This window comes from Oryx dammah, unplaced genomic scaffold (assembly GCF_014754425.2).
Source record: "Oryx dammah isolate SB20612 unplaced genomic scaffold, SCBI_Odam_1.1 HiC_scaffold_28, whole genome shotgun sequence".
Classification (NCBI taxonomy): domain Eukaryota; kingdom Metazoa; phylum Chordata; class Mammalia; order Artiodactyla; family Bovidae; genus Oryx; species Oryx dammah.
In genome coordinates, this window is record NW_024070212.1 from 49,590,080 (window position 1) to 49,615,899 (window position 25,820).

Genomic DNA, 25,820 nt, shown 5'->3' on the forward strand with positions numbered 1-25,820 from the left:
TCTGCCATCTCTAGGGTGTGGCCCTCATCCTCCTAGTACAAAAGAGGACTGATAGAACACATTTGTGCATGTTTGCTTGGGCTGTGTGCTTGCATGCCAAGTTGCTTCAGTTGTGTCTGACTCTTCGTGACCCTATAGATTGTAGCCTATAGATTGAAGCCAGGCTTTTCTCTCCATGGGATTATCTAGGCAAGAATACTGGGATGGGTTGCCATGCCCTCCTCCAGGGAATCCTCTCAACCCAGGGATCAAACTTGCATCTTTTAACGACTTCTGCTTTGGCAGGAGGGTTCTTTACCACTAGCATCATCTGGGAAGCCCTGCTTGGGCTGCACATGAACTAAGTTGGAATGAAACAGAGAAGGTTAGCAAGGCCCCTGCCCAAGAATAACATGCACATTCATGAAGCTTTCCATATTTTTAGAAAAGAAAAAGAATATGTTTGTGCTCTGGAAAGGAAGAGAAGGAATGCCCATCTACTTTAGAGAAATTTTCAGGGAAAGAAGAGGACTGCCCATCCACTTTGGAGAAGGCAATGGCACCCCACTCCAGTACTCTTGGCTGGAAAATCTCATGGATGGAGGAGCCTGGTAGGCTGTAGTCCATGGGGTTGCTAGGAGTCAAAAATGACTGAGCGACTTCACTTTCATGCACTGGAGAAGGAAATGGCAACCCACACCAGTGTTCTTGCCTGGAGAATCCCAGGGACAGGGGAGCCTGGTGGGCTGCCGTCTATGAGGTCGCACAGAGTCGGACACGACTGAAGCAACTTAGCAGCAGCAGCAGCAGCCCATCCACTTTAGAGAGATCCAAACAGTCCATCCAAAAGGAGACCAGTCCTGGGTGTTCATTGGAAGGACTGATGCTGAGGCTGAAACTCCAATATTTTGGCTGTCTCGTGTGAAGAGTTGACTCATTGGAAAAGACCCTGATGCTAGATTGGGGGCAGGAGGAGAAGGGGACGACAGAGGATGAGATGGCTGAATGGCATCACTGACCCGATGCACATGAGTTTGGGTGAACTCCAGGAGTTGGTGATGGACAGGAGGCTTGGCGTGCTGCAATTCATGGGGTCACAAAGAGTTGGACATGACTGAGCGACTGAAGTGAACTGAAATGAATACATTATATCATCCCTGTATTTTTATTGACCATCTATTTCTTCTTTTGTTATTTTTTTTTTACTTTTAACCTAGGTTTCTATTGGGCTATTAGCATTCTTCTGATTGATAAATGAGATATATATATATTAAGAAGATAAATCTTTGACATATCTCTTGTAAATATTCCTAATTTGCTTTCCTACTTTTTTTCTTATGAAGTTTTTAGGATACAAATTACTTAAAGAAACTATATATACTTCAACTTTTCACTTAGGGTAAATAGTCAATAAAAATTGATAAAGACACAGTCATGTTACTGGTGACTAACATAAAGGGGACTGAAACATGATAATGAGATGATTTATATTTTCATACACAAATGAAGCATCTCTCCCACAGATGAGTCAGGTATCTAGTCATATCTTTCCAAAAAAAGCATTTGAGAAAACTCATTTTTTTTCCCCTAGGAATTCTTACCTATGTAATATTTTTCTTCAGTTAGCAATAGTATTACTAACTTTAGGGTCTACTGACTGAATTATTGTTTCTATGTTGTTAAGTCAATATTATGTCCAAATAAAGTTTAAAATGACCAGTAATTTTTAAGAAAAAAATTATGGCAAAAGGAGTTGAACAAGGATCTTATGATTTATTTGTTTCTAAAAAATATTTAAAAGCAGCAAATAAGGGTGTTAAATCCGTGATGGCAGTAATAGCTGTTCGAAACTGATATGCTGTAAGTAGGTCTGTGTGGTAATACAAACTGACTCAAGTATTTGTGCCACACACAACAGCCCAAACAAAATGCTTTCATTTCCTCCTTAGTAGATCTTCTTGTCTCACTAACAATGAAAAATACACCCCACATACTGTTCTTGGATTGATTTTAATGTAATCTGCCCAGAATTTTAGCTTGATTTTCAAAATTAGAAGTGAAATTGAATTGCAAGCAAGGTATCTGATTTGACCAGTAATGTAAACTTGTATAGTATAATAATACTTGGAATTGTTTTTCTACTTTATTTCAATTGCTTAGTTAAATCTAATTAACTCCAATAATTTTTTATGTTGCCAAAGTGTCTAATTAGTTTTCACTCATAGTTCCTAAGTAATTAAAATGTTTAGTGGGTAGTCAGTAATAATAGTCTCAATTATCAAATTTATTACTTATTAATCTACAATTATTTTCAAAAACTTTTATGGTTTTTTTCTGATGCTTGAGTCTCGTTAAACATCTTTTGATCATTTACCAACCATTTGCCCTTTAACTTTTGTTGAAAGGAAAAAATTACCCCTCATTTTATCTTTTTCCCCTTCATTCTGTTTGTGATATCTGGGACATATATTAGTTCTAAAGTTTAAATAACCAAATGAATAATCTTATATCTTATTTATTTGGCTGTGCTGGGAGCATGAGAGATCTATATACGGGATCTTTAGTCTTGGCATGTAGGACCTAGCTCCCTGACCAGGCTTTGAACCCAGACCCTCCGCACTGGAAACTCAGTCTTAGCCACTGGACCACCTAAGTCCCCATATTTTATGTTTTCTGTTTTGGAGTTCTATGTGTTTTTCTGGGTTTCATGTGCTTTTTTATCACAAGATTATATTAAAGTATCATATGTTACATGTTTTATTTTTCTTCTTTTTATTGAAGTATAGTTGATGTATGGGCTTCCCTTGTGGCTCAGCTGGTAAAGAATCCACCTGCAATGCGGGAGACCTGAGTTTGATCCCTGGGTTGGGAAGATCCTCTGGAGAAGGGAAAGGCTACCCACTCCAGTATTCTGGCCTAGAGAATCCCATGGACTGTATAGGCCATGGGGTTGCAAAGAGTCAGACACGACTGAACAACTTTTGCTTTCACTTTTCATAGTTGATGTACAATATTATATGTTACAGGTGTACAATATAGTGATTAACAATTTTTAAAGATTATACTCCATTTATAGTCATTATAGAATATTGGCTATATTCCCATGCTGTATAGTGTATCCTTGTAGCTTATTATGGATAACAACTGCTTATTCATTTATTAAAAATGTTGATTTAAACATTTGCAGTGGTGACTCCAGCCTCACTTCTGATCCAGTACTGATGGAAGTGATCTGTTTGACAACCTTTGAAGGACTGTGCAGGTCAACGGGTCACTTGTGGATCCTCATCTGGAAATGATCCCGAGGTCTTAGAACCTTCACCACGAGGAATTTTCCTTGTAGCTATTCTCAGGGTCTTGGTAGGCATCTGAACGCATCCCTTCACTTTTGAGATTCTTTTCTTCAGGCCTCTGATCAGGTCAGGACATACCTTCTCCAGAGGCTTCACAGCTGCAGCTGGTGAGGCAGATCCTAATCTGGTGAACAGCCACCTCTGGGTCCACAGGAGTCTTGCAAGCATCTGTAAGAGCCATGGCTGCCCAAACAGCAGTGAGTCAGGAGCAGGAGCCGGTGGCCTTGGGATGCTGTGGCAGCAGTGACCGTGTTTTCCTCAAAGAGCCCTTGTAGCTTATTTTATACATAATAGCTTGTACTTCTTAATTTTCTACTCATATCTTGCCCCTCCCCACCCTCCTCTCCCTCCCTGGTAACCACTAGTTTGGTAGGTTTCTGAATTTTGAAAGACATATTGCATACCTTGGTTATCTCAATTGCATCTCAATTAAGACGTATTCAAGTTGAAAATTATCTTTTTTGCAACTACAAACCATCAGCCTTCCGTTTTTTACCTATTAGAAATCTGGGATAAGAAGAGGGGTCCCCTTCATCCCTTCTTGCAGGTCTTCATACTCAATTTGTAACCACTTCTTGTTCATTCTATGGAAATAAGTTTGTAAATTCCGGGAGTTGATAATGGACAGGGAGGCCTGCCGTGCTGCGGTCCATGGGCTTGCAAAGAGTTGGACAAGACTGAATGAACGAACCGAACCGAACTGAACTCAACTGAACTTGTTCATTCTATCAAAATTACTCCTAATTATCTCTTAAAGCCATCCTCTTATTTCCAACTTGGCCATTTTTTCCTTAGTTTGGGCCTCTTTTTCTCCTTAATTATTCCAGTGGGCTTCCCTAGTAGCTCATCTGGTAAAGAATCCACCTGCACTGCAGGAAACCCTGGTTCAACTCCTGGGTTGAGAGGTTCCCCTGGAGGAGGGCACTCCAGTATTCTTGCCTGGAGAGTCCTCATAGACAGAGGAGCCAGGTGGGCTACAGTTCACTGGGTTGCAAAGAGTCAGACACAACTGAGTGACTAAGCACAGCACAGCATGACTCTTCCTTCCTGCAGTCTCCTCTCTATTTTTCCAAAGCAGGTGGCACTAGTGGTAAAGAACCTGTACGCCAGTACAGGAGAATCTGGAGAGAACGGTTCATTGCCTGGGTGGGGAAGTTGCCCTGGAGGAGGGCATGGAAACCTACTCCAGTATTCTTGCCTGGAAAATCCCATGGACAGACCCCTGACAGGGTCGCAAAGAGTCAGACACGACTGAAGCAATTTAGCGCACACACATGCAGCTAGAGTAATCTTTAGAAAATAGTTCTATGTCTGCCTTTGACAATAACTTTAAATATCTAACGTCTTTGCCTAAATGGCTTTCCCACAGCCCTTGGCATAGCTTCCAGGTGCTTCATGTCTTGGCCTGCCTGTACTTTCCCAGCTTTGCCTTCCACTGCATGCATCCAGTGCTTTATTTATTTAAACACCTCAGGTGCCTTGAAATGCCCTGTATCAGTTAGTATCCTTTGTGCCTGATCCCACCTCCTCCTGCCTCTTCCTTGATTGCCCCTGATTCATTGATTATTCTCAACCTCTTTTTTCAAAGTGCTAAAATTACTTTTAAAAACAACAGTAACTTCAAGCTATCACTGTCTCTTTTTCAGTTAGGCTCCTTGAAAAGATAAGTTCTACTTTACTTCCTGTTCACCCTTCAACCCACTGTAGTCTAGTTTCTGTACTCACTACTACTCTGAAGAAAATTGACAAAAACTATCAATAAAGTCCTCATGTCCAAATCCAATGGACAATGACACCCCACTCTTGCCTGGAAAATCTCATGGATGGAGGAGCCTAGTAGGCTGCAGTCCATGGGGTCGCTAAGTCGGACATGACTGAGCAACTTCACTTTCACTTTTCACTTTCATGCACTGGAGAAGGAAATGGCAACCCACTCGTGTTCTTGCCTGGAGAATCCCAGGGATAGGGGAGCCTGGTGGGCTGCCGTCTATGGGGTCACACAGAGTCGGATATGACTGAAGCGACTTAGCAACAGCAGCAGCAGTCTCAGTGTGCACCTTGATATTTCAAACAGCATTTGGCACTATTAACCACTACAACTTACCTAAACACAAACAAAAACCCTATGTATTCCTCTGTGCCTTGTAGAAAACATGGAAAATATGAGTTAAAACATAAAAATAGTAATCACCACTTAATCACAATCACTGTTAACACTTAGTCCCTTCTATGTACTTGTTAATATACAAAACTGTATATTTTATTTATAAGTAAATACTTTGGGTTTTTCTTGTATTTTTCTCTTGACATTAAACAGAATTTTTTGAAAGCAATTGTAATCATTGCATAATGTGTTATATAGTTGTATCATAATTTAGCCTTTCTCCTACTGTTGGCGTTTAGCTGGTTTTCAGTTTTCACTTATGGATCTCTCTGATAAACATTTTGTAGACAAATTTTGTCTCAAATTCTTATTTCTTAATGGTAGATCCCATGAGGGCAAAGGACAAGGTTAAGGATATGAAGTTATGAACATTCTTAACATAGACTGCCTAATTACTTCCTGGAAAGGTAATTTACACTCCCATTGTAACATTCGGAGGACCCCAAACCTACTAATTCTCTTGCTAACATTGAATTTGTTTTCACAAATTACTGTAAAAATCCTTGCCACTTTGATAGGTTAGAGTAGAATCTCAGCCTTGATTTGCCCATCTCCGATGAGTGGCGACTATATGTTCACCACTTGTCTCCTCTTATCCTTGGCTCCCAAGTTCTCTTACTTCTGAATACTCCTTTTTGGTCTTCATGTTTTTCTGACACTTCCACAGTATATTGTCAAGCCTCTTGAATGTCTCACAGGCATCTCAGACTCAGTATGTCCTAGATTAAACTCATCCTCACTCCTGAGCTTGCTTCTTTTTTTTTTTGGCTAATGACATCATCCACTACCCAGGCACTTCAGTCAGAAACCTGAGTCTTCTAAGATGATTCCCTCCTCTTGTCCTCAAATCAGTAAGTTTTTCCAGCTCACCTCTTAAATCTCTCAGATATGTCCACTCCTTTCTCTCTCCACAGCTATTGCCCTAGTTGAAGCCTTGGTTATTTTAACTCATCACTAGTCTCCTTGCCTTGAATCCTGCCCCACTCAGTCCTACTTTTACTGCTTCCAGAGTGATCATTCTAAAATGCAAACCCGATCCTCCTGCTACTCTACTCTCTGGACACTTCCTCCCTTGTATGTTAGCCTATTTTTAGTTTTTAAAGGACACACCATACTGTTTCCCATAGTCTATTTTTAGTTTTTTAAGAAAGCACCATACTATTTCCTATAGTGGCTGCACCAATTTACATTCCCACCAACAGTGTATGAGGGTTCCCTTTTCTCCACACCCTCTTCAGTATTTATTATTTGTACACTTTTTGATAATAGCTGTTCTGACTGGTGTGAGGCAATACCTCATTACTGCTGCGAACCATTTAGTACAGGTACTTTTTATTTAGAGCATAGGCACTAGCTTTTCTTGAATATGTTTAGTTATATCTGTCAGCTTTTGAATGAAGATGTACCAGTTTGCATTCCCACAGCCAGTATATGAGTTTGGGTTGCTTCTCTCTTGGTAATCTTTATCAGTCCTGCACCAAGAACTCAAATTTTTTAAAAGTTAAATTTTTTTTTTTTTTGGTATGGAGTTTTTGAGTCTTAGGTAAACTATGCATAAAAGCATCTTTTTAAAACATTTCTATTCAATATTTTTATTGACTGTAACACTCTATCTAAGAAAAAGCAACGTACTTTCTATAAAAGTGCATCAAGTCATCTGACCTATATTTCCAACAAGATTGCAGCCATCAAGCCCTTTCTTTAAATAAATTCTATAGTCATTCACTGAATATTACTTGCCCTAAGAAGCTTTCTCTAATCTTTTCTTCCTGACAATCTGTTCATAGCTTTTCTCTCTGAGCTCTTACAACTCTGACCATATACAATCGTTATCCACCAAACAACAGTATAACGTGTTAGTTCTCTTTTAGTTCCTTCCACTGGGATAGCTGATCTCAGGTAAGGATGCTACATCAGTTTCCTCAGGTGTAATAAAGATAAGAGGAGAACAGCTCTCCTGGGTTCCTTTACCCTGCTGCTCTCTGGCCAGGTGCCCCTTCCCAAGGTGTCTCTTGTTTTGGGAAAAAAAAAAAAAAAATGTAAGAATACATCTCATAGAACTGTTGTGAGAATTAAATGTTAATGGGTATTTAAAGCATTTAGTAGTGTCAGGCTGGTTGAAGCTCAAGTTGGAATCAAAACTGCTGGGAGAAATATCAATAACCTCAGATATGCAGATGACACCACCCTAATGGCAGAAAGTGAAGAGGAACTAAAGAGCCTCTTGATGAAGTGAAAGAGGAGAGTGAAAAAGCTGGTTTAAAGGTCAACATTCAAAAAACTAAGATAATGGCATCTGGTCCCATCACTTCACGGCAAACAGATGGGAAAAAAATGGAAACAGTGACAGACTTTATTTTCTTGGGCTCCAAAATCACTGCAGACTGTGATTGCAGCCATGGAATTAAAAGACACTTCTTGGAAGAAAAGCTATGACAAACCTAGACAGTGTATTAAAAAGCAGAGACATCACTTTGCTGACAAAGGTCTGTATAGTCAAAGCTATGGTTTTTCCAGTAGTCATGTATGGATGTGAGAGTTGGACTATAAAGGCTGAGTGTTGAAGAACTGATGCTTTTGAACTGTGGTGCTAGAGAAGACTCTTGAAGAGTTCCTTGGACAGCAAGGAGATCCAACCAGTCAATCCTAAAGGAAATCAGTCCTGAATATTCATTGGAAGGACTGATGCTGAAGCTGAAACTCCAATACTTTGGCTACCTGATACGAACAGCTGACTCACTGGAAAAAGACCCTGATGCTGGGAAAGATTGAAGGCAGGAGTAGAAGGGGACAACAGAGGATAACATGGTTGGATGGCATCACCAATTCAATGGACATGAGTCTGAGCAAACTCTGGGAGACAGTGAAGGACAGGGAAACCTGGCATGCTGCAGTCCATGGGATCACAAAGAGTTGGACAGGACTGAGTGACTGAACAACAACAAGCAGCACAGTGTCTAACATCTAATAAATGCTAAATAAATTTCAGCAATTATTTTTCAATATGTGTTTGCTGAATGATAAAGAACTAGTCCAGAGTCCCACAAGAAACAGACTGGTAGATATGTTGTTCATAAAAGTGCACGGTAAGAAAGCATACTCCTGAAATTAACTAAGCGTCATACTTAAGCAAATTTCGTTCCCTACTATCTATTTGCATGTATGATATGAAGGAAATGAAGTTTCAGTAATAAACTTGTAAACTTCTGAGGTAGTTTATTAAAATAACAATTTCACATTTGGAGAAAAAGAAAATAACACACTGTCTTGAGAATCTGTGCTGTTTCTGACTCTATCATATACCAAATGAAGTATGTCGTGGAGTAGAAATAACATCAAACTGAAATTAAGGAATATTGGATTCTGGCTCACAAATCAGTGTGGGGCCTTGGGCACTTTAAAAATTCCTCTGGGCTTCAGAATCTTCCTTGGGAATTTGAAGGGATTAAACTAACCTCTAAATTCCCATCCAGCTTTTAAGATATAAAGTTCTTATAATACTGTTTTTGACCTTATATGGTTTCCTCTCTTCATTAGAAACTGAACTCAGTTTTGAGGAGCAGGAGTCAAACTTTTATCTTCACACTTCAGAGCCTAGAACAAATAAATGTGTGTCTTGACTGAATGAATGAGTGCTCCTTGTAGAGCTTCTAGTTAAAAAAAAGTGTAACGAATTTATGGTATAACAGGTTAGTATTATTAGAGAAGGAAATGGCAACACATTCCAGTGTTCTTGCCTGGAGAATCCCAGGGACGGGGGAGCCTGGTGGGCTGCCGTCTATGGGGTCGCGCAGAGTCGGATACGACTGAAGCGACTTAGCAGCAGCAGCTAATATTATCTAATGTGTAAGAATACCAAATGATGGTATATTTAAAGTTGTTGATATTCAAAAGAGTTACAGATTATCTCTATTGTTGTCATTTGTTGAAAACTTTGTGAATTAATTTATTTTCATTTTTGGCTGCACTGCTTGGCTTATTGGATCTTAGTTCCCTGACCAGGGATTGAATCAGGGTCACAGCAGTGAAAGCACTGAGTCCTAACCACTGGACCACCAGGGAATTCCCCCCAAACTTTGTTAAATTACAAAAGGAATTCTAAACCAAAAGATTTTTTTTACTTCTGACATATTTTAGAGAAATTATGAGTCAGTTACAACGCTTTGAGAGACGCCAATTCTATTATATCCCATCATCCAAAGGAATTACTGTACAGATAAAACCGATGGACAGTTTTCTTACTTCTTTTGGATAACAGCAGATGCCTTTCTCTGGATATATCCCCCAAAAGAGGTACAGAAAATTCTGCTTCTCTTGTTTTAGTAAAAAGGTCAATGAAACATGAGATGCATTTACTTAACAATTTCCTGGATCTAAATGGCTGGAAAAGGGAAGGTTTTTCCTAATACTAGCTATCAGTCTAACCATACCAACCTGAGTTTGAATGTCACAGATTAACTCTACATAAATTGACACAAGGATGATAAGGTTTTTTTTTTATTGTTAAATTACTGTTACCATATGCAGAGAAAAAAGGGACTGTTCTACTTGTGCATTCACATTTTAAATTATTGGATGATAAACAAGTAACTGACCAGTTAGGAAAGGAAAACTAAAGCAAGGGTTTCCTTGTAGGTCTTCTAAATTCTCCAATAATTATAGGAAACATGCTCAAGATTTTTAGAAAAAAACCACTTTTTTCTACATATGATATCATATTAATAAACAAACTAAATTGCAAAGACTTCCTCAGTAGTAAGGATAGACTAAATCTGGCTAATGCAGTTATCATTTGGATACAATATAAACATCAAAAAAATAAAGAGGTGGCATATTTTAACATTTTCTGAAGTGTTAACACTCTTAATGCTGAGTTTCCAGTTCCAGAATTGTCCATTCCCCTTGGGGTGAACATTCTTCAGAGGAAAAACTAGCCATGGTAATGCTTGCTGAGGAATCATCAAATGGAGATGTTAGTTCACTCCATCTGTTCAAAGTGTCTACATGTGCTTTACCCTGAGGTTTTGAGCTGTCTCGTGCTAAAAGTAGTGTCTGATTAATTAGGTACTGTGCTAAATTTAAGTCTTCAGGAACAGAATTTGTGATATTTAAGTTAGAGTCCTGTTCAGAGAGCAGTTGCTTTAATAGTGTCCAGTCTTGTTTTGCAAAGTGTTGCTCATCTTCAAAATCCATGTCTGTAACTTGTGTTTCTGATTCCATTTTCTGCTCAAATGCGTCTGTTACATCCATCTCATATATTGGAGACAGGGTTTTTGAAGGCCGATGGTCATACATGTAGATGTGTGCCACTGTGTCACAACCATCTATGTCTCCTGAAATAATTCATAATACTACACAATGTAAAAATTGCACATGTTGGTACCCCCTCAGAGTTCTGTAGAACTATTAACACAATGTAACAGTTATAGTCCAAAAAAAACCCCACAGAATGGGAAAAATAACATTTATACAAAATGGAGAAGATTTTTGAGGCATTTCTTTTTCTTTGTTTAAAAAAAAAAAACTTGAAGGTAATGTTTAACAGGAAAATCAACATAGGAAACTAACAATAATTCTCCATAATTTAATGTAAAAGCTTGTGATACAGAAAACAAAAATTATTTAAACATAAACAGAATGCACACATATATCTAATTCACTACAATAGAAACTTAAAGAGAAAAAAGGACATGGTTATTTGATGGTGATGTTTAAGGTAAGTCAGTTTCAAAGGGAGGATCAATACATTTTATCTAAAGACTTACTTGTATATTGCACATGCAAAGAAGGATGCAAGCAAGGACAAACAAAAAAGTACAACTTTACCAGCTCCCTACTCTTGTGATTTTGCTGAACAGGGACTATCGGTAAGTATTTTTCTTCATTTTGGTATACAATAGCTACTCAATCAGTCACTATTGCATATTTTAAATGTGGGTCATAGTTCAAATTACAATAATAAGGAAGACAAACACAAAACAATTAGACAGGAAACCATCTATACATATGAAATAAGCCTGGGCTTTTTTCATATGTTATCATTTCTCTAAATATAATCTCTTTAAGGAAATTTATCTTTTTACTTAAAATTTTAGAACAGAATTATAGTGATCTTGAAAGTCTTAATCTCTGTAAAATGTATATAAATTTTAATAATTAATCTAGTTAAAATAGTTCAGTGTTTTTAGTTACATATTACTATACTTATTGCACAGCCCTCTTATATATTAGCATAGTTCATAAATCATATCCAATGTATAATAAAATTTCTAATAGTCAAGAATTCCTATGTTAAATTAGACATAAATAACTAAATAGCAAACTATGTTTTTCTCTTTATTCTTTCATGTAAAATCTCTTAGTAGATTAGCTCTAATAAACAACCAAAATTTGTATTAGATGTTAATTTTTCACTAAGATTTTAAGTGAACAATTAAGAGCAACTAGCTAATTTTCATTCTATTAAGAAATTCCAGTTTTCATTTAAAATTTGAATCTGTTGCTTAAGCAGTTATTCTAACTAAAATATAACATTCAGGGGCTACCGACAACTTTTAAGATTCTATAAACTCATTTTCTTATGAATTTAGCATGTCTATTTCTGTACATTACCTGCAGATAAAGCAATATTAGCTTTTTCGGTAGCTGTAGAATGGCTTTCTTTCACTTGACCTTCCTGAGGCAGAACTTGACTCCGACAGGAGTCCAGAGACTTTGTGAAGCTGTTCTTTGGTATGTCAGAATTGGATTCTCTTTGATGAAGTTCCAAATGACATGGTCTTTCTTGAGATTTTATATCACTATCTGAAAATTTGCTGTGTGTCTCAAAGCCATTATCCACATTGCTTCCACTATATACTTTTTTATCTCCTGGAGGAAGCTGTCTGCCTCCTTTGGACAGGACATCTGTTGTGCCCTTTTTTTCTGTGGCTGAAGCACTCTGTTTATCTTTTCTTGACGAGTCAATGCTACTAAGACCCAAGGGAGAGCTTTTGTTTTTATATATACTATTGCTTTTCTTTTGTCTGCATTCTAAAACACTACCTTCACTTCCTTGTGAATATCTGGAGTAGCAGTTCCTTCCATGATGTTCATGAGAAATGCCATCAAAAACATCAGAAGGTGAAAGAGAATCTACAGAAGGTTGAAAGCAAGCATGGACCTCCCCTTCATCAGATCCTATCTCTTCACATTCATCTACAGAAAGTAAAACAGACCTTTTAAAACTTTTAGTTACACGAAACTCATGACTTTCATTTTCAGTTGCATCTTCAAAAGCTAGATTAATTATCCCTTGAAACTCCTGAAGAGCTGGGTTAGATGTAGAGAAATTTTCTGCAACATTTTCAGCTTCAGACCTTTCATCTTCTGTTTCATCTGCTGAGGAAGAAACTTGATCTACCTCCTGTACAAACTGGACACTGCCTCGTGGAATATTTTCTTTTTCCCTAGGATGAATTATTGTAGATCGAGACCAAATTTCTGGCCTTTTCCTAGGAATCTCATCATCACTTGTTGAATTAACTTGGAAAAGGTCACTACTACTTTGCTTTTTCATTTTCACTTCAATTCTTAAGTTGCTATCATATATTTTTAATTCTTCAGGAGTACTGGTATCACTGCTACTTCTTCCAAGAAAATCATGGCACAGCATAGTGCCACATTTAGAAACACCTCTGTCATTTGACCCATCATCATCCTGAGACCCTCCAGCATCATAGTCTTCAGATCTGGGCTTTATGTCATCAGAGGATGTGGTGGCACTGCCACTGTCTGATTCAGGACTCTCTCTCTGATGCAGAACATTGGTACTCAAATTCCAGTGACTCATGAATGGCGCTTCTGGAGGTGCATGGCTCTCTGAAGTTTCTGTTGTTTCCGTATCTTTAGGAGAATTTTTCCCTGATAATTGTTCCAAAAAACACTTGGAGGAAATATGTGAACCTACTGAAGCATGATTGTCTTCATTCATGGCAGAGTCATTAGACAAGTGACTAGGAACTGTCTCTTCTTCTACATGAATTTTAGATTTTCTGTCATCTTGACCAGAATTTACGGTACCATCTGTCTTTTCAGGAACCCAAGGTAAAACATCTTTCACACATTTAATGCTTAATTTTTGGTTTGTATCTTTTTTCCCTACTTGCTTCTCCCTATCTGATTCTGAATGGAGTTGTTCTACATGTGCTGAGTCTAAGTCACAAACTGGATTCGAGTTCAAAGAGTTTTCTTTTGGATTTGAAATCATGGATTTTAGATCAGTGGTACTATAAAATTTTGGATCGACATTATCACTCTCATCAGAATGACAAGGTATTTTAGCTATGGTGCAGTGATCTATTTTTTTGTGACCAGAAACATTTGTTTCACTTTTAACTGAACATATCTGTTTTGATTCCAGTTCATGTTTTATTAATTTATTCAGATTTGAAGTATTTTGGCATTCTAACACCAACTTCTCTTTTTCTTGATTGTTCAGTGTCTTCTGTGAGTCGAGTATGCACGGTGACTGAAATGCTTCTGCATCACTGGTTTTGGCTGTGAGATTAGTTAGAGGTTCATGAGTCTTCTGTTCAGAAACACTGCCTTTGTTATTATTATCACATACGTCAAGAAACACACTTTTCTGGACAACAGATGGTTCACTTTTTAAAGGTTTCTGAGAAGAAGGCAGAGTCTTCAGTATAACCTGTTCAGGAAGTGTTTTCGGTTTTGAATCTTTATTATTCAAATTTTCACCTTTTTTAGGTTGATTTGGGTTTTTAGGCATTGTGACTTTTTTTGCACTAATCTTAGGCAAAGTTGTTTGTCCTTGCTTGACAATTTTTCTCTTAGGTGTTTGTTTATCTGTAGTTGCACTGTGGTCCAATTTTGTCACATTTTCATCAGATTGCCTTGAAGACACTGAAGATTTTACTGAATTTGGTGATCCTTGGGATCCTAAGAAAAGAAAATTAAAAAATATATCTTCCAGTTTGTGAGTGAAATTCAATATGGTTTTTAAAATCCTTTAAAAGAAACAAAAAGATATCATGATGAAATGGTAACATAAGATCAAATGGACAATTACAAATTAGGAGTTAGTGACTTGATAAAATAAAAAATATTTTTTACTACAAATATAGAGAACCTATTACAGCATCTTAAGTAAAATTATTAATATGCTCTCTCTTCTTCAAGCAAAGAGCATTGAGCCTTATGCCAGAATTGGATTTGCATAAATATACGCAGGTAGAAAAATCTGGTTTTCTTATGCCAAGAGAGTAGTAAGGGTCTTCCCTTTGAAGTTCTAGGGGCAGAAAATAGACTGTTCCACACAGTTGAAAAAGAGAATCAAACTAAATACAAAATAGGAATGTTGAAATTGTTGCAATTTTTTTCTTCCAACAGTAACAAAACTAATTTATTTCTCATAACCAGATCATTATTATTATAGCTCATTAGGGTTAACAACTTAGATCTGCAGTTGAAACTAAAGCTGGTTACTGGAAGGAAAGAGGATTGATTTTGAGAATTCACTTGTTTATAATGGTTTTTGAGAATTCACTTGTTTATAATGGTTGAAGTTCTAGAGATGATATTTTGAGCATTTAAAACTGTCAAACAGAATTACCAAATCTTTTTAAATGTTTATTTTTTATCTACTAGAACATGAACAATTTTTCTGTGGCTTATTTTAAAATTTACTTTCAGTATTAATTCATTACCTACCTCAGAACTGTGTTTAGCATTTTACAAACTGCTCTTACATATGTCAATGCTTAATGCATGAAGTAAATTAATTTTTAAAATCTGTTATTATATTAGCAAATATGCAATCTGATGAGTATTCTTCTCTTTCTTACAACATGGAAAACAATAGGCACAGCACAGGGTCTAGAGAGAAAATTCTTCCTTCCTACGTATTACAGCTCTCTAGACAGTACCATTAGTTTTATTGTTGTTGTTGTTGTTTTTTTTTCTTTGGTACCATTAGTTTTTAAAGAGCTCTTTAGTGTTGGCTTTGGAGATGGAATTCTTAGAGTTATCAGTGAAGCTTTGAAGAAACACAGGCATAATATATAGAAGGACCAGAAATGCAGATAACCTGGTGACTCCCTTAATATGATTTTCACAAAAGAAAATAAAGAGTAAATTTATACCCCAAAATACCAAAATACTTGTCTGAAAAGTAGAAGAATAAAATCTTGTCTCTGAAGTATGAAATGAATGTAAAATGAGTGAAGTCATGTTATATTTTGCTTATCTGTTGCTGAAGTTCCAGAATCAGAGTTCTGCTTATTCCATTTAAACAAAGAAGTAAAACCTAGGAGTATTTCAACTTTACCTTGAGTTTTAGCAAGATTAGTTGTGGCATTCTTTGTCCTCTGTGGAGCTGTAGCACATCCATTTCCATTTCCTCTTTTTTTAAAAATTGCCTGTGGTACTGGATCACTGTATCCTTTGCTGGTGATCTTCTTTAGCACACTAAGAAAAATTATTTGTGTTCAGTATTACACTGAGACTCTGAAACATAATTTTTTAAAAGACCCATGCATGAAATATAGTTTTTCACAACACTGTAAATCAATTAAACGTCGATTAAAACAAAAAGAAAAATATTTTTTCTCAAAGAAGTAAAAAATATCTCTTTTCTGAAAATAGAAAAAGTCATATGTTTGTAAATGTTTAAGTTTATAAAACTGTAGCTCTACTATGGGAAAGCAATGCATAATTAGGTGCCACAAGGATACATTATTCTTATATCATTTTGTATAATAAGTTTTAAAGTATCGTTATGTAAATATATTTAATTTTCTAAGGAAAAATATTTTAAAAATATTTAGCTAGAAGTTAGTACATGACTGACTTCCAGAGAAAGCTAATGTCTAGGTAAGATAATGAAGACTTACCTGTTATGTGTATTAGATTCCTGTTCATGAGTGCTTTTTTTATTGGAAATTCCATTGGTATCTTTTGAAACAGGTCGAGATTTCATTGCTGTAAATGAAGATGAATGGGTCATGAGACTGAACAATAAATATGTAATAATTATGTATAAATTCACTGGTCATACAATATATATGCAAAATTAAATGTTAGAAGGAGAAAAACTTTTCCTCAGTTTGCATAAATATATGTAACTAAATTCTTTTTGGCATTTGAAACTAAATAAAAGTATCAGAGTACTAAAACTCACCTACAGTGGAAGTTTTGATACCTTCTACACTATTTTTCACAGTCTGTCCTCGAGAGTCACAAGAGGAAGGTTTATGACCAGAAAGCTTCTCTTTCATTGACCCATTTTCTTTTGGTTCATCCAGAGAGTCAGTGGAAGTCAGTAATTCCGTACTTGAATTTGTAGATCTGCTGGAGGGCCCTGCAGTTTGGAGGTGTGGACAATCTTTGCCTGTCACTTTCTTCAAAGGCTTTGCTTTGGCTTGCACATTTAAATTTCCAGTGAGTACCTTGGGTCTGGCACCTGTAATTTGCTCTTCCTGATTTCTTGCTCCTTTTCCATTTCCTGAATTTTTCTGTTCATTTGCTGCTGCTGTTGCTGATCTTTCCACAGCTTGTCTAGGTGACAGGTTTGTTGACTTTGCATTATCACTGTTTTCCGTTTTGGGCTTTATGATAGCTTTGGGCTTTCCAGAAACATTTTTTCCCACAGTTTTTAATTCTTTTGTACTCTTGGATGCTGGTTTTGGATCCTTTTCCTTTAAATCATCATGCTTCAAAGTTTTATTTATAGAATTTCTATTAGTACTTGATGAATGTCCAGAGGCTCCTAATGCATCAGATTTCATCTTCTGATGAGCAGAGAGATAACTCAGACACTCTTTCTTGTTACTTCCTCCAGCGGATTTGTTTTTTATAGCACCACAGTCAGTAACCTGTTTTCTTTGCTACAAAAAAGAAAAAAAATACTTTGTATTTTGAAAAGTCTTTGACACGTAATGCTTTATGTTTCAATAGCCAGTTTTTCAAAGAGGAAAAAGCAGCAAAATTCACATTATGATTTAGGGCCACTTAAAACTTGAATTATCTTGGATCACTTAAATGTGTCTTTGATCACCTTACCTTAATCAAATCTGAAATACAACAAACAACAATTAATAGGAAATTCTACTTTTAAAAAGGCATACTATTTAACTTTGTGAAATTATGGTAGAGATTAACATTTAATGATATTAGGTTGCCTTGGGTAAATTATAGAATCCCACATTTTTTGAGGGCCCACTCCCAGGTTTTGTGCTAAAATGCTTCTCATATATCATCTCACTTATTCCTCACAACAATTCGGTAAGATATCTCCTGCTGCTATCTCCATTTCTTAGACAAGAAACTGGGGGTTAAAGCAGGTATGTAGTTTACCCAAGGCCACCAGCTTCCCAGGTCGTGCTAGTGGTAAAGAACCCACCTGCCGATGCAGGAGATGTAAGAGACAAGGGTTCAGTATCCGGGTCAGGAAGATCTCCTGGAGGAGGGCACGGCAGCCCACTCCAGTACTCTTGCCTGGAAAATCCCATGGACAGAGAAGCCTGGCAGGCTAGAATCCATAGGGTCGCAAATAATCAGACATGACTGAAGCGACTTAGCACTCACATGCATGCACGTGATGAAAAGGGACTGAACTAGGACTTGAGCTCAAGATTTACTGCTTTAAAGCAGGTAGTCATTATATGGTAAATTCTGAGGGACATTATAATGATTTTTCACCAAAAATTCTCTCTTCAATCCTATATACCAAATGCCAGAAATTTTATCACTGAATATTTAGTCCTCTGGAGGCAAGGGCTCCTGGGAAAGAACACATTGACATTTGAAAAATTTGGTTTTGGGGGCAGGGGAAAAGCAAAAAAAAAAACCCAAACCCATAAACATCGCCCACAGCCTCTTAATACAGTATTGGTTGTCTGGAGAAAAGAAAAGGGGTCCTAAAAACAAATGAAATAGGTAAAAAGAGGAAAACAGAAGGGCACTAAAGACAATTCACCTTCTTTATCATTTTGGTTAGAACCAACCTTGTATGGGAGCGAATAACTGGTATGAATTATAGAATAAAATTTTAAGACTATATCGCCATTTTCTATATAAATACGCCCCCCCCCACCTCCTTTGGAAGGCTGTTATGAGATTGTAGAGGTGTGAGGCAGAACCTGTGTTGCTTTCTTTGATCCCTTAGCGCCATGCCCATCACACGCTGGGCACTCAAAGAACATGTGATGATGGTTATCAGCCTTGAGCATATACTGGCATACAGTTCAAGGTCTAGTTATTTCTAATAGAGAAAGCTTCTATTTACAATGAAAATTTAAGATAAAAATAATGTGTTGGTAAGTGTGTATTTATATTCACACATACATACATATATACATAAATAATAAATAAGCTAGTTAGCAAAAAGCAAGGTATAAAGAATAATTAGATTCTTACTCTAACTTTAGTACTAACTGAAGAAAAAAACCTCAGATATTTAGAAACTCATTATTAATGTCTCTGGGCCTCAGATTATGCATATTTAGGGGTAGAGACTGGTCCCATTCAGTGGAGTGTACTAGGATTCTGTAATACTTGTAAACTTCAAATAGGCTTGGTCCTCGATTTTGTTTTCTTGATCAAATCTTAGCTCAAAAAATAAATTTCTCTATTTTTAATACTTAAGACCAGGAAGACTCTGATGTTAGATCTCTTCCCACCTTTAAAACTAATCTTACTTAAGTTACTCTGTCCTGGAGTCTATCTATTTTAAAGTGTTTATACAGTATATGGAGTAACTGTACTCCTTTAGAAATTTCAGCATTAACATTACATGGTGAGAATTCAATGTATATGCATTTTTAGACAATCTGTGATTTATATCTACAAAGTTTACACATGTTTCTTATATACAATGTTTCTTATACCAATTAGGAATGCTCACCACATGATAAAGAAAAAGAGTAGCCCTCTAAAACCTTCCTCTTAGACTTTTTCCTCTTAGACACTTTCAGGTCTAGTACTATTCCTTTACATTGTTTTTACTATATTTCAACTTTTAAATGATGGAGCTAGTATGTTATGAAACAGACTTAGGGAAATAGTCCTAGGAGGTGTACTAGCAAAAAGCTCCGGGGTCCCACAGGTTTTCAGCCAAGACATTTAGAGCTTGACCTCTGCCACAGCCATGAGAGCTACTGGTTGTGGCTTGGAGTTGTATGAGTTCCCAGCTACAGGCTGACAGGGAAGAAAAGATTCCCTATTCCATTCTTGCAAGGGCAATATATTCTTTGCATTTCAAATCCGAACTCTCAGTGTATGTCTCCATATCATTGGAATACATGTCTAGGTTAGTATAATTTTGTACTTCACATATATTAAGTTAGCTAGACTGAAGCTCTAACCACCATCAATAATGGGTGTGTGTATGTGTAAATGTGCTAAAAAACAAATAACATAAAACTTACCATCTTAATTATTTTTAAGTGGGCAGTACAGTCAGGTTGACTATATATGCCTTGCTGTGCAACAAACCTATAGAACTTTTTCACCTTGCAAAACTGAGACTTTATCTTCATTGAACAATTATTTCCCTTTGCCTTTTCTCCCCAGACCCTGGCAGCCACCATTCTACTTTGTTTTTAAGAGTTTGACTATTTTGGTTACCTCATGTAAGTACACCAAGTAATTTTAAAGTGAACATAACTGTACTCTTGATGTTAATTGCCTTTTTCACACCAAAAATACCTTATGTGGATTAAAATCTTAGTTTAGAGAAAACTGGGACAACTGAAATCTTCTTTTTAAGAAGTAGGTTAATTAGAAAAATAGACATGGAAATGAATTTAGAATTCTGGAAAATTTCTGATCTGGAATAGTTCCAATATGCTAGTTGCCAAAAAGGTTTTCAAGGAAATAAAAAAGGTAGACAATATTTCACTTCCCATGTCAACTGGATATAAAAAATGCATATCACTTAAAAATTTAAAACTGTTTACTTGATTTAAAAGAGTCAAAATTATTTCCATCCAGGAACAGCTTTAGTTAATGAATAAATTCTTAAAAATTATTCTGAAATATAAAACAATAAAATTTAAATTATTTTTCATCTGGGCTTATAAAACTGTAAAAGTTTACCTGAGAGCTACTGAAAATAGGCTTTCTGCCAAGTCTTCGGTCATCACCTTTGTCAAATGCAGCTGTGGGGAAAAAAGCAATTTATTTTTATAGGAAGCACTCATACCCCAGAAGTAAAGGGATAATACTATATCATCAGAAAATAAATACATTTTGATGGAAATAATGTTTAAAAAACTGAAACCAATCTAATACACTAAATAACTATCTGCTTTAGAAGTTATCTTAAAGAAATTTATTTTGAATCTTATTTTCTTGTTCCTATGGATTTTATGTTATTAAAATTAATACATGAGAAACATATAGCCTTGTGGAAAAGATTTCTACATTTACAAAAACCTAGAATTTTCTCAAGTTGTGAAATTTTAGAGATAACTTCCTTTTAGCTGGTTTTCCAAATTTAAAAAAATTACAGATTGTGGCAAATGTAATACTTTATAAACTATTAAACATGAGAAAATTTCTATCCTAAAAAATATAAAAACACTTAAAATTTTCTAATTTTGCAGGTATGTCAGGAGGAAAGAGTAAAGAGAAAAAAATATGGTTTTGTTGAAAATAAAACATAAGACAATCCTTAAACTTTATATCATTCTTTTTAGAATTACATAAAAATTCATTTTATAGATTTAGGTTTATATGGGAATTACTGGAGAACTCAGTTGATATTCTTCAAATAAGAATTTAAATGACGTCAGGGAAAAATATAGGAATAATGATACAAGAGCTATAAATATAGTTTAGCTAATGGATTTCTGCCTTTTGAAGGTTATGTAGTTTTAAAATATATTTTGAAGAGATATATATATAATTTCCAAATTTATTTTTATTAAAACAGCTGGTGAAAAATACATTAAATGATCGGTAATTCTACCATACACCTTCTATTATCTCTGTTCTATAGGAATTATGTTATAAGACAAAGCAGGTTCCTAAAAATAGCATTACAAGGACTGGTTTGTGGTCAGCAAATGACTGCACAACAATATACAGGTAGAAATTAATACAAGATTTCTCCCAAAGATCAGTAACTCAAACTAGAACATAAGAAATGTTATAAAAAAAAGAACCCAGAATTACTCCTTTATCTGGGATTTCCCAATGCAGTAATTACACATAGGTCAGGACTCATTATAATTCAACATATTTAAGATTTTAAAAATTATTTTTACACTGATATAGTAGATTGAAAAGTTCTTTTGACAATTAGTTGTAATGCCAATAACATTTTGTTGTAGATATGTGTATATAAGTGTTTGTATTTACATGTATTTTATATTAGCACTCTGCAGAAGTAAGATAAAGAAGCTTGTTTGGGACCCAACTTAACTATGAAATCCTTTAAAAAATGGAGAAAAACAAAGTTTACTCTCAAACAGAAGAGAGTTGACTGACACCTACGCATGGAATGCTGATCTTATTTTTTCACACTGAATCATACAGATGAACTGTCATCTAAAAATCAGAACAGAAATAGTCACAGGAAAAAAATTTCAATTTCTAAAGACCTTCTCAGGACTTTTGTTGTTTCATAGATTTTGTTGGATTTCTTTGCAAAGTATTCCTGAGATCACATCTATCTAGACTAGCATGTAATACTCCTAACACAAGACAGAGCAAATCGTATTCTGACTAAACCATTAAAGAATTTAATATATCCATGTATTATCAAGAATATATTATATCATATATGTCTTCCATGTTTCATAGTACAGAAATGTTTGCTTCATAAAATACAGTCTCTTAAAATGTTTTAAAAAATAAACTTACTGAATCTGTCAATATTTTTCCTAAGGTACCTGCTTTAATCCAAGAATAGTCATGAAGCCATTTTTAGTTCCACACCCTCAATTTTCTATTGTAACATTTTGAACACATTCTGAACAGTATACCTCCTTTGTTTAATGCTAATATTTCAAATGGTACCTATTAAATGTCAAAGACCACTGTGCAGCTCCTGAGGGACACTCCGCAATAGCACACATCATATCACTGAACCAATCGATCGTGAAATAAAGCCATCTAATCTAAGCAAAACCACAAGAAAGGGTATCTTATGCAAAAGAAGATGGAAAAGCTTTATGGAAAAATAATATTGAAAGGGAGAGAAAGTATGTTTGGTAATCTGTTCTGTATGGGTTACATTTTCTATACTTCTAATCTCTCTACAAGAATGCTTTTAAGCAAATTTGCTAGAACACTTGCTAATACAAAGTAGAATTATATATGTATGTATAAAGGAAATGAGTTTCATTTTCAAAGAACAACAAAAAAAGCATGATTTATTAAAACTGCCTAAACATACTATCACTAGTTTCAATTAGCAGGCTATTATCAAACAGAAGCAAATAAACGTTAACCCTACCACTTATTGGAATTCCTTTAAAATATCCCTTGTCACAATTATAGGAATAAAAAATCTCAAGGCTAACATACCTGCTTGGATTTTCTGTTGATCATCTGTGCTCATCAGCTTCCAGCTTTCTGTGTGACAAACAGCATAGAAAGACTGAACCAGGAAGATCCACAGCTTATCACGCAGAGCCTGGATCTTGCACGTAAAACCCTGTGTTCAGGCAACAAATCAGCAGCTGGTGAGAGCCACATTGTCATAGCAACCAGTCATTATTCCTTTCCGAATCTACTTACTCCTAAGCTAGATCAATGATGTCATCACTTAGATTTTTAAGATCGTAGGGTACAAGTTATTTATGAAGGCTTACTCTTCAACAACAGAATTTTATAGTGAACACAAACCTTATTCTTTCCCTCTTGTCCTTTTAACCAAACACTGTTTTAAACTACCAATAACCTTTCTGTAAATACCTTCCACATCCTTTTCAAATCAACTATGACATTACAAGGTCAAATGCCCTATGCAGTATAATAAATATGATGACAATTTTTTGTCATTCTTGTTGAACAAATTGTCAGTATTTGCAATTAGCTTATTTATTACCATTCATGAATTGTTTAAAAATAAAATATATTTTAATTTTGCTTTTTCCCAGTCAATCCAACTTTAAATGATTTTTTTAAGACAAAAAGGAATTAAAAATATATTATAAAATTAAAAGACACTGATGATTAAAACTCTAAAACATCCTTTAAAATTCTTTAAGTTTTATATTTAGGAAATTTAATGGAGTGACGGGGGGGAAATACTAAAGTTATGCTGTACCAATTAATATTGCTACCAAACTATGCTTAGAATTAGCCAGCCAAACTTCTAAATTTCTGAACTTCTGTAATTATAGTAAGTCCATTTAGAGGTAAATGAAATTTTTAAAATTATGCGTTACAAGAAATCCCAAATATACATAAAACTACAGACCATAGCCAACCCCCAGGGATCAAACACTTAGTTTTAATGACTCATGCAACATTTAAAATATGTATATATTTAAAAATCTTATAATACTTTAAATATTCCATCATTTATTTAATTTTTATGATATTTAATACCATTTCTTTTGTACTGTCAGAGTTCAGTAATGTGTCCAGAGCCATAAGAAGCGAGCAACTATTCTCAGTGGTAATGTTTTCTTCAACAGCTTTAAAAATTTTGTCCAACAGATCAGATGTGCTACTCATTGCTTGTGACTATAAAACACAGAAATTGACATGTAATAGGAATATGTATAAGAAATGTGGAAGTCTGGCATACATCTGGCCATTCATCATAACTGGCTGTATGAATTCAATCAGAAAACTTATTTCTTCTGTTAATAATAATATAATAACTATTATCATTATAATAAATATTATACTAACCCCTTTCCTCTGTTAAAATATCTGCATGTGCAGACACACACACACACACACACTTCTTAAGAACCAAAACAGTGCTAAGACAGAGCCTAGAAGTAAGTAATAAAAGTTCTTTAGTAACTAAATTTAGAGAATGTGGGTCCCAGTAAGACAATTTTTCATGGACCATAACTGTATTACCGCTCAAAACATCTTTATGACATCAATTTCTAAAGTATGGCTTAGCTGATTGAGGACTGGAGTTGGCTATAGCTGCATTGGTCCTTGCCAGGGCACTCCAATCTGTCCCCTCCTCCCTTTATCATCTTATGTATAAGCCAAAAATCCTGTCCATCACTGCCCTAAATCCTAGGCAAACATGCCATCTGTATGGAATTTACTTAAGTCATACTAATTTAATCAAAGGGAACCTGCATTTGAAAACTCTTACATAATTATAATCAAAACACAAAGATGGGACTAAATATAGGATATAATTTTAGACATAGTACCTGTAAGAGAAGAGCAAAATTTTCACTTTGAATGATCTTGGAGAAATTTTCTATAATAAATGCAATACATTCTTCTTGAAGCTGAGATGCCATGATCAATGCTGACTCTGTCCACTTCACTCTGGGTAAACTGACGATTAGCCTGTCACTTTCCATCAGAAGAAAAGCAGCATTCTTATCATTCTTATAATTTTGAAAATATTGGGGGGAAAAGTTAGATTACTGCTCATAAAAAAACTTTTCAAGCAAATTAAACACTTTCATTTTCTTGTGATGCTTCTTTCAAAAAACCCAAATTCCAGATAGCTAATATCTTTGTCATTAGCTTTACATATTTATTTATTCACTCAAAATTACCCTAAAAGGGCAAACTTTGAGCTGGAAACAAATCACCTTTAAAGCATAGTTAAAAGAAACATGAGAGCAAAGTTACAAAATAACTACAAAGAAAAGCCTGACTTTCCTGAGATTTTTCACTACTGAATTAATTTCTGTGCTTACAGATATTCATAGCTGCATGGAGATACACTGACACAGTATTATTTCTTTTCTGACTATAAAATACATATTCTTTATTACAAATTTAGAAAGGGTAAAAATTACTTCTAAACCCGTGACTTGCTTCTTCCTCTCTAATTAGGTAAGACTCTTCTTCTTATATTTTATTTATTTAATAATGATTCATTTTTACACCATAGGAAAGAATATTATGAATATTTATCTCTATGAAAAAAATGGAATGACAATTCACAAATACCATGTGCTCCAAGGAAAAGGAAAAATGGCAACTTATAAATTATTGTATTTTATTCATGTTTCATTTTTAATTCTTAATCCTTAGGACATACCTATTTACTGAATAAATAGTTATCTGATCAATTGTAGTAGAGTGAAAAACATAGCCACAAATTCTTTGTAGCTCAGTTCTTCAAGAGGTGGACTTGACTCCTCATCCCTTGATTCTAA

General features: G+C 35.4%; 1 protein-coding gene and 1 non-coding gene across 4 annotated transcripts in view; one reads left to right on the forward strand and one right to left on the reverse strand.

The window, feature by feature from the left end:
* The first annotated feature begins 314 nt into the window (after window positions 1-314).
* On the forward strand, window positions 315-422 carry LOC120857096. The gene has a single exon (XR_005719578.1). It is a non-coding gene; the product is annotated as a U6 spliceosomal RNA (small nuclear RNA).
* A 6,676-nt stretch (window positions 423-7,098) lies between these two features.
* BTBD8 (BTB domain containing 8) overlaps window positions 7,099-25,820 on the reverse strand; it is a 92,591-nt gene continuing 73,869 nt past the window's right edge. For all 3 annotated transcript variants that reach the window (XM_040232325.1, XM_040232326.1, XM_040232327.1), the window contains 9 exons: window positions 24,855-25,037; window positions 24,058-24,195; window positions 23,029-23,158; window positions 20,593-20,654; window positions 16,676-17,381; window positions 16,389-16,476; window positions 15,824-15,963; window positions 12,109-14,436; window positions 7,099-10,829 (listed from right to left, as the gene is read on the reverse strand). In XM_040232325.1, the coding sequence (XP_040088259.1) occupies window positions 10,360-10,829; window positions 12,109-14,436; window positions 15,824-15,963; window positions 16,389-16,476; window positions 16,676-17,381; window positions 20,593-20,654; window positions 23,029-23,158; window positions 24,058-24,195; window positions 24,855-25,037 (4,245 nt within the window). In that variant the 3' untranslated portion in view covers window positions 7,099-10,359. The remainder of the gene's footprint in view (window positions 10,830-12,108; window positions 14,437-15,823; window positions 15,964-16,388; window positions 16,477-16,675; window positions 17,382-20,592; window positions 20,655-23,028; window positions 23,159-24,057; window positions 24,196-24,854; window positions 25,038-25,820) is intronic.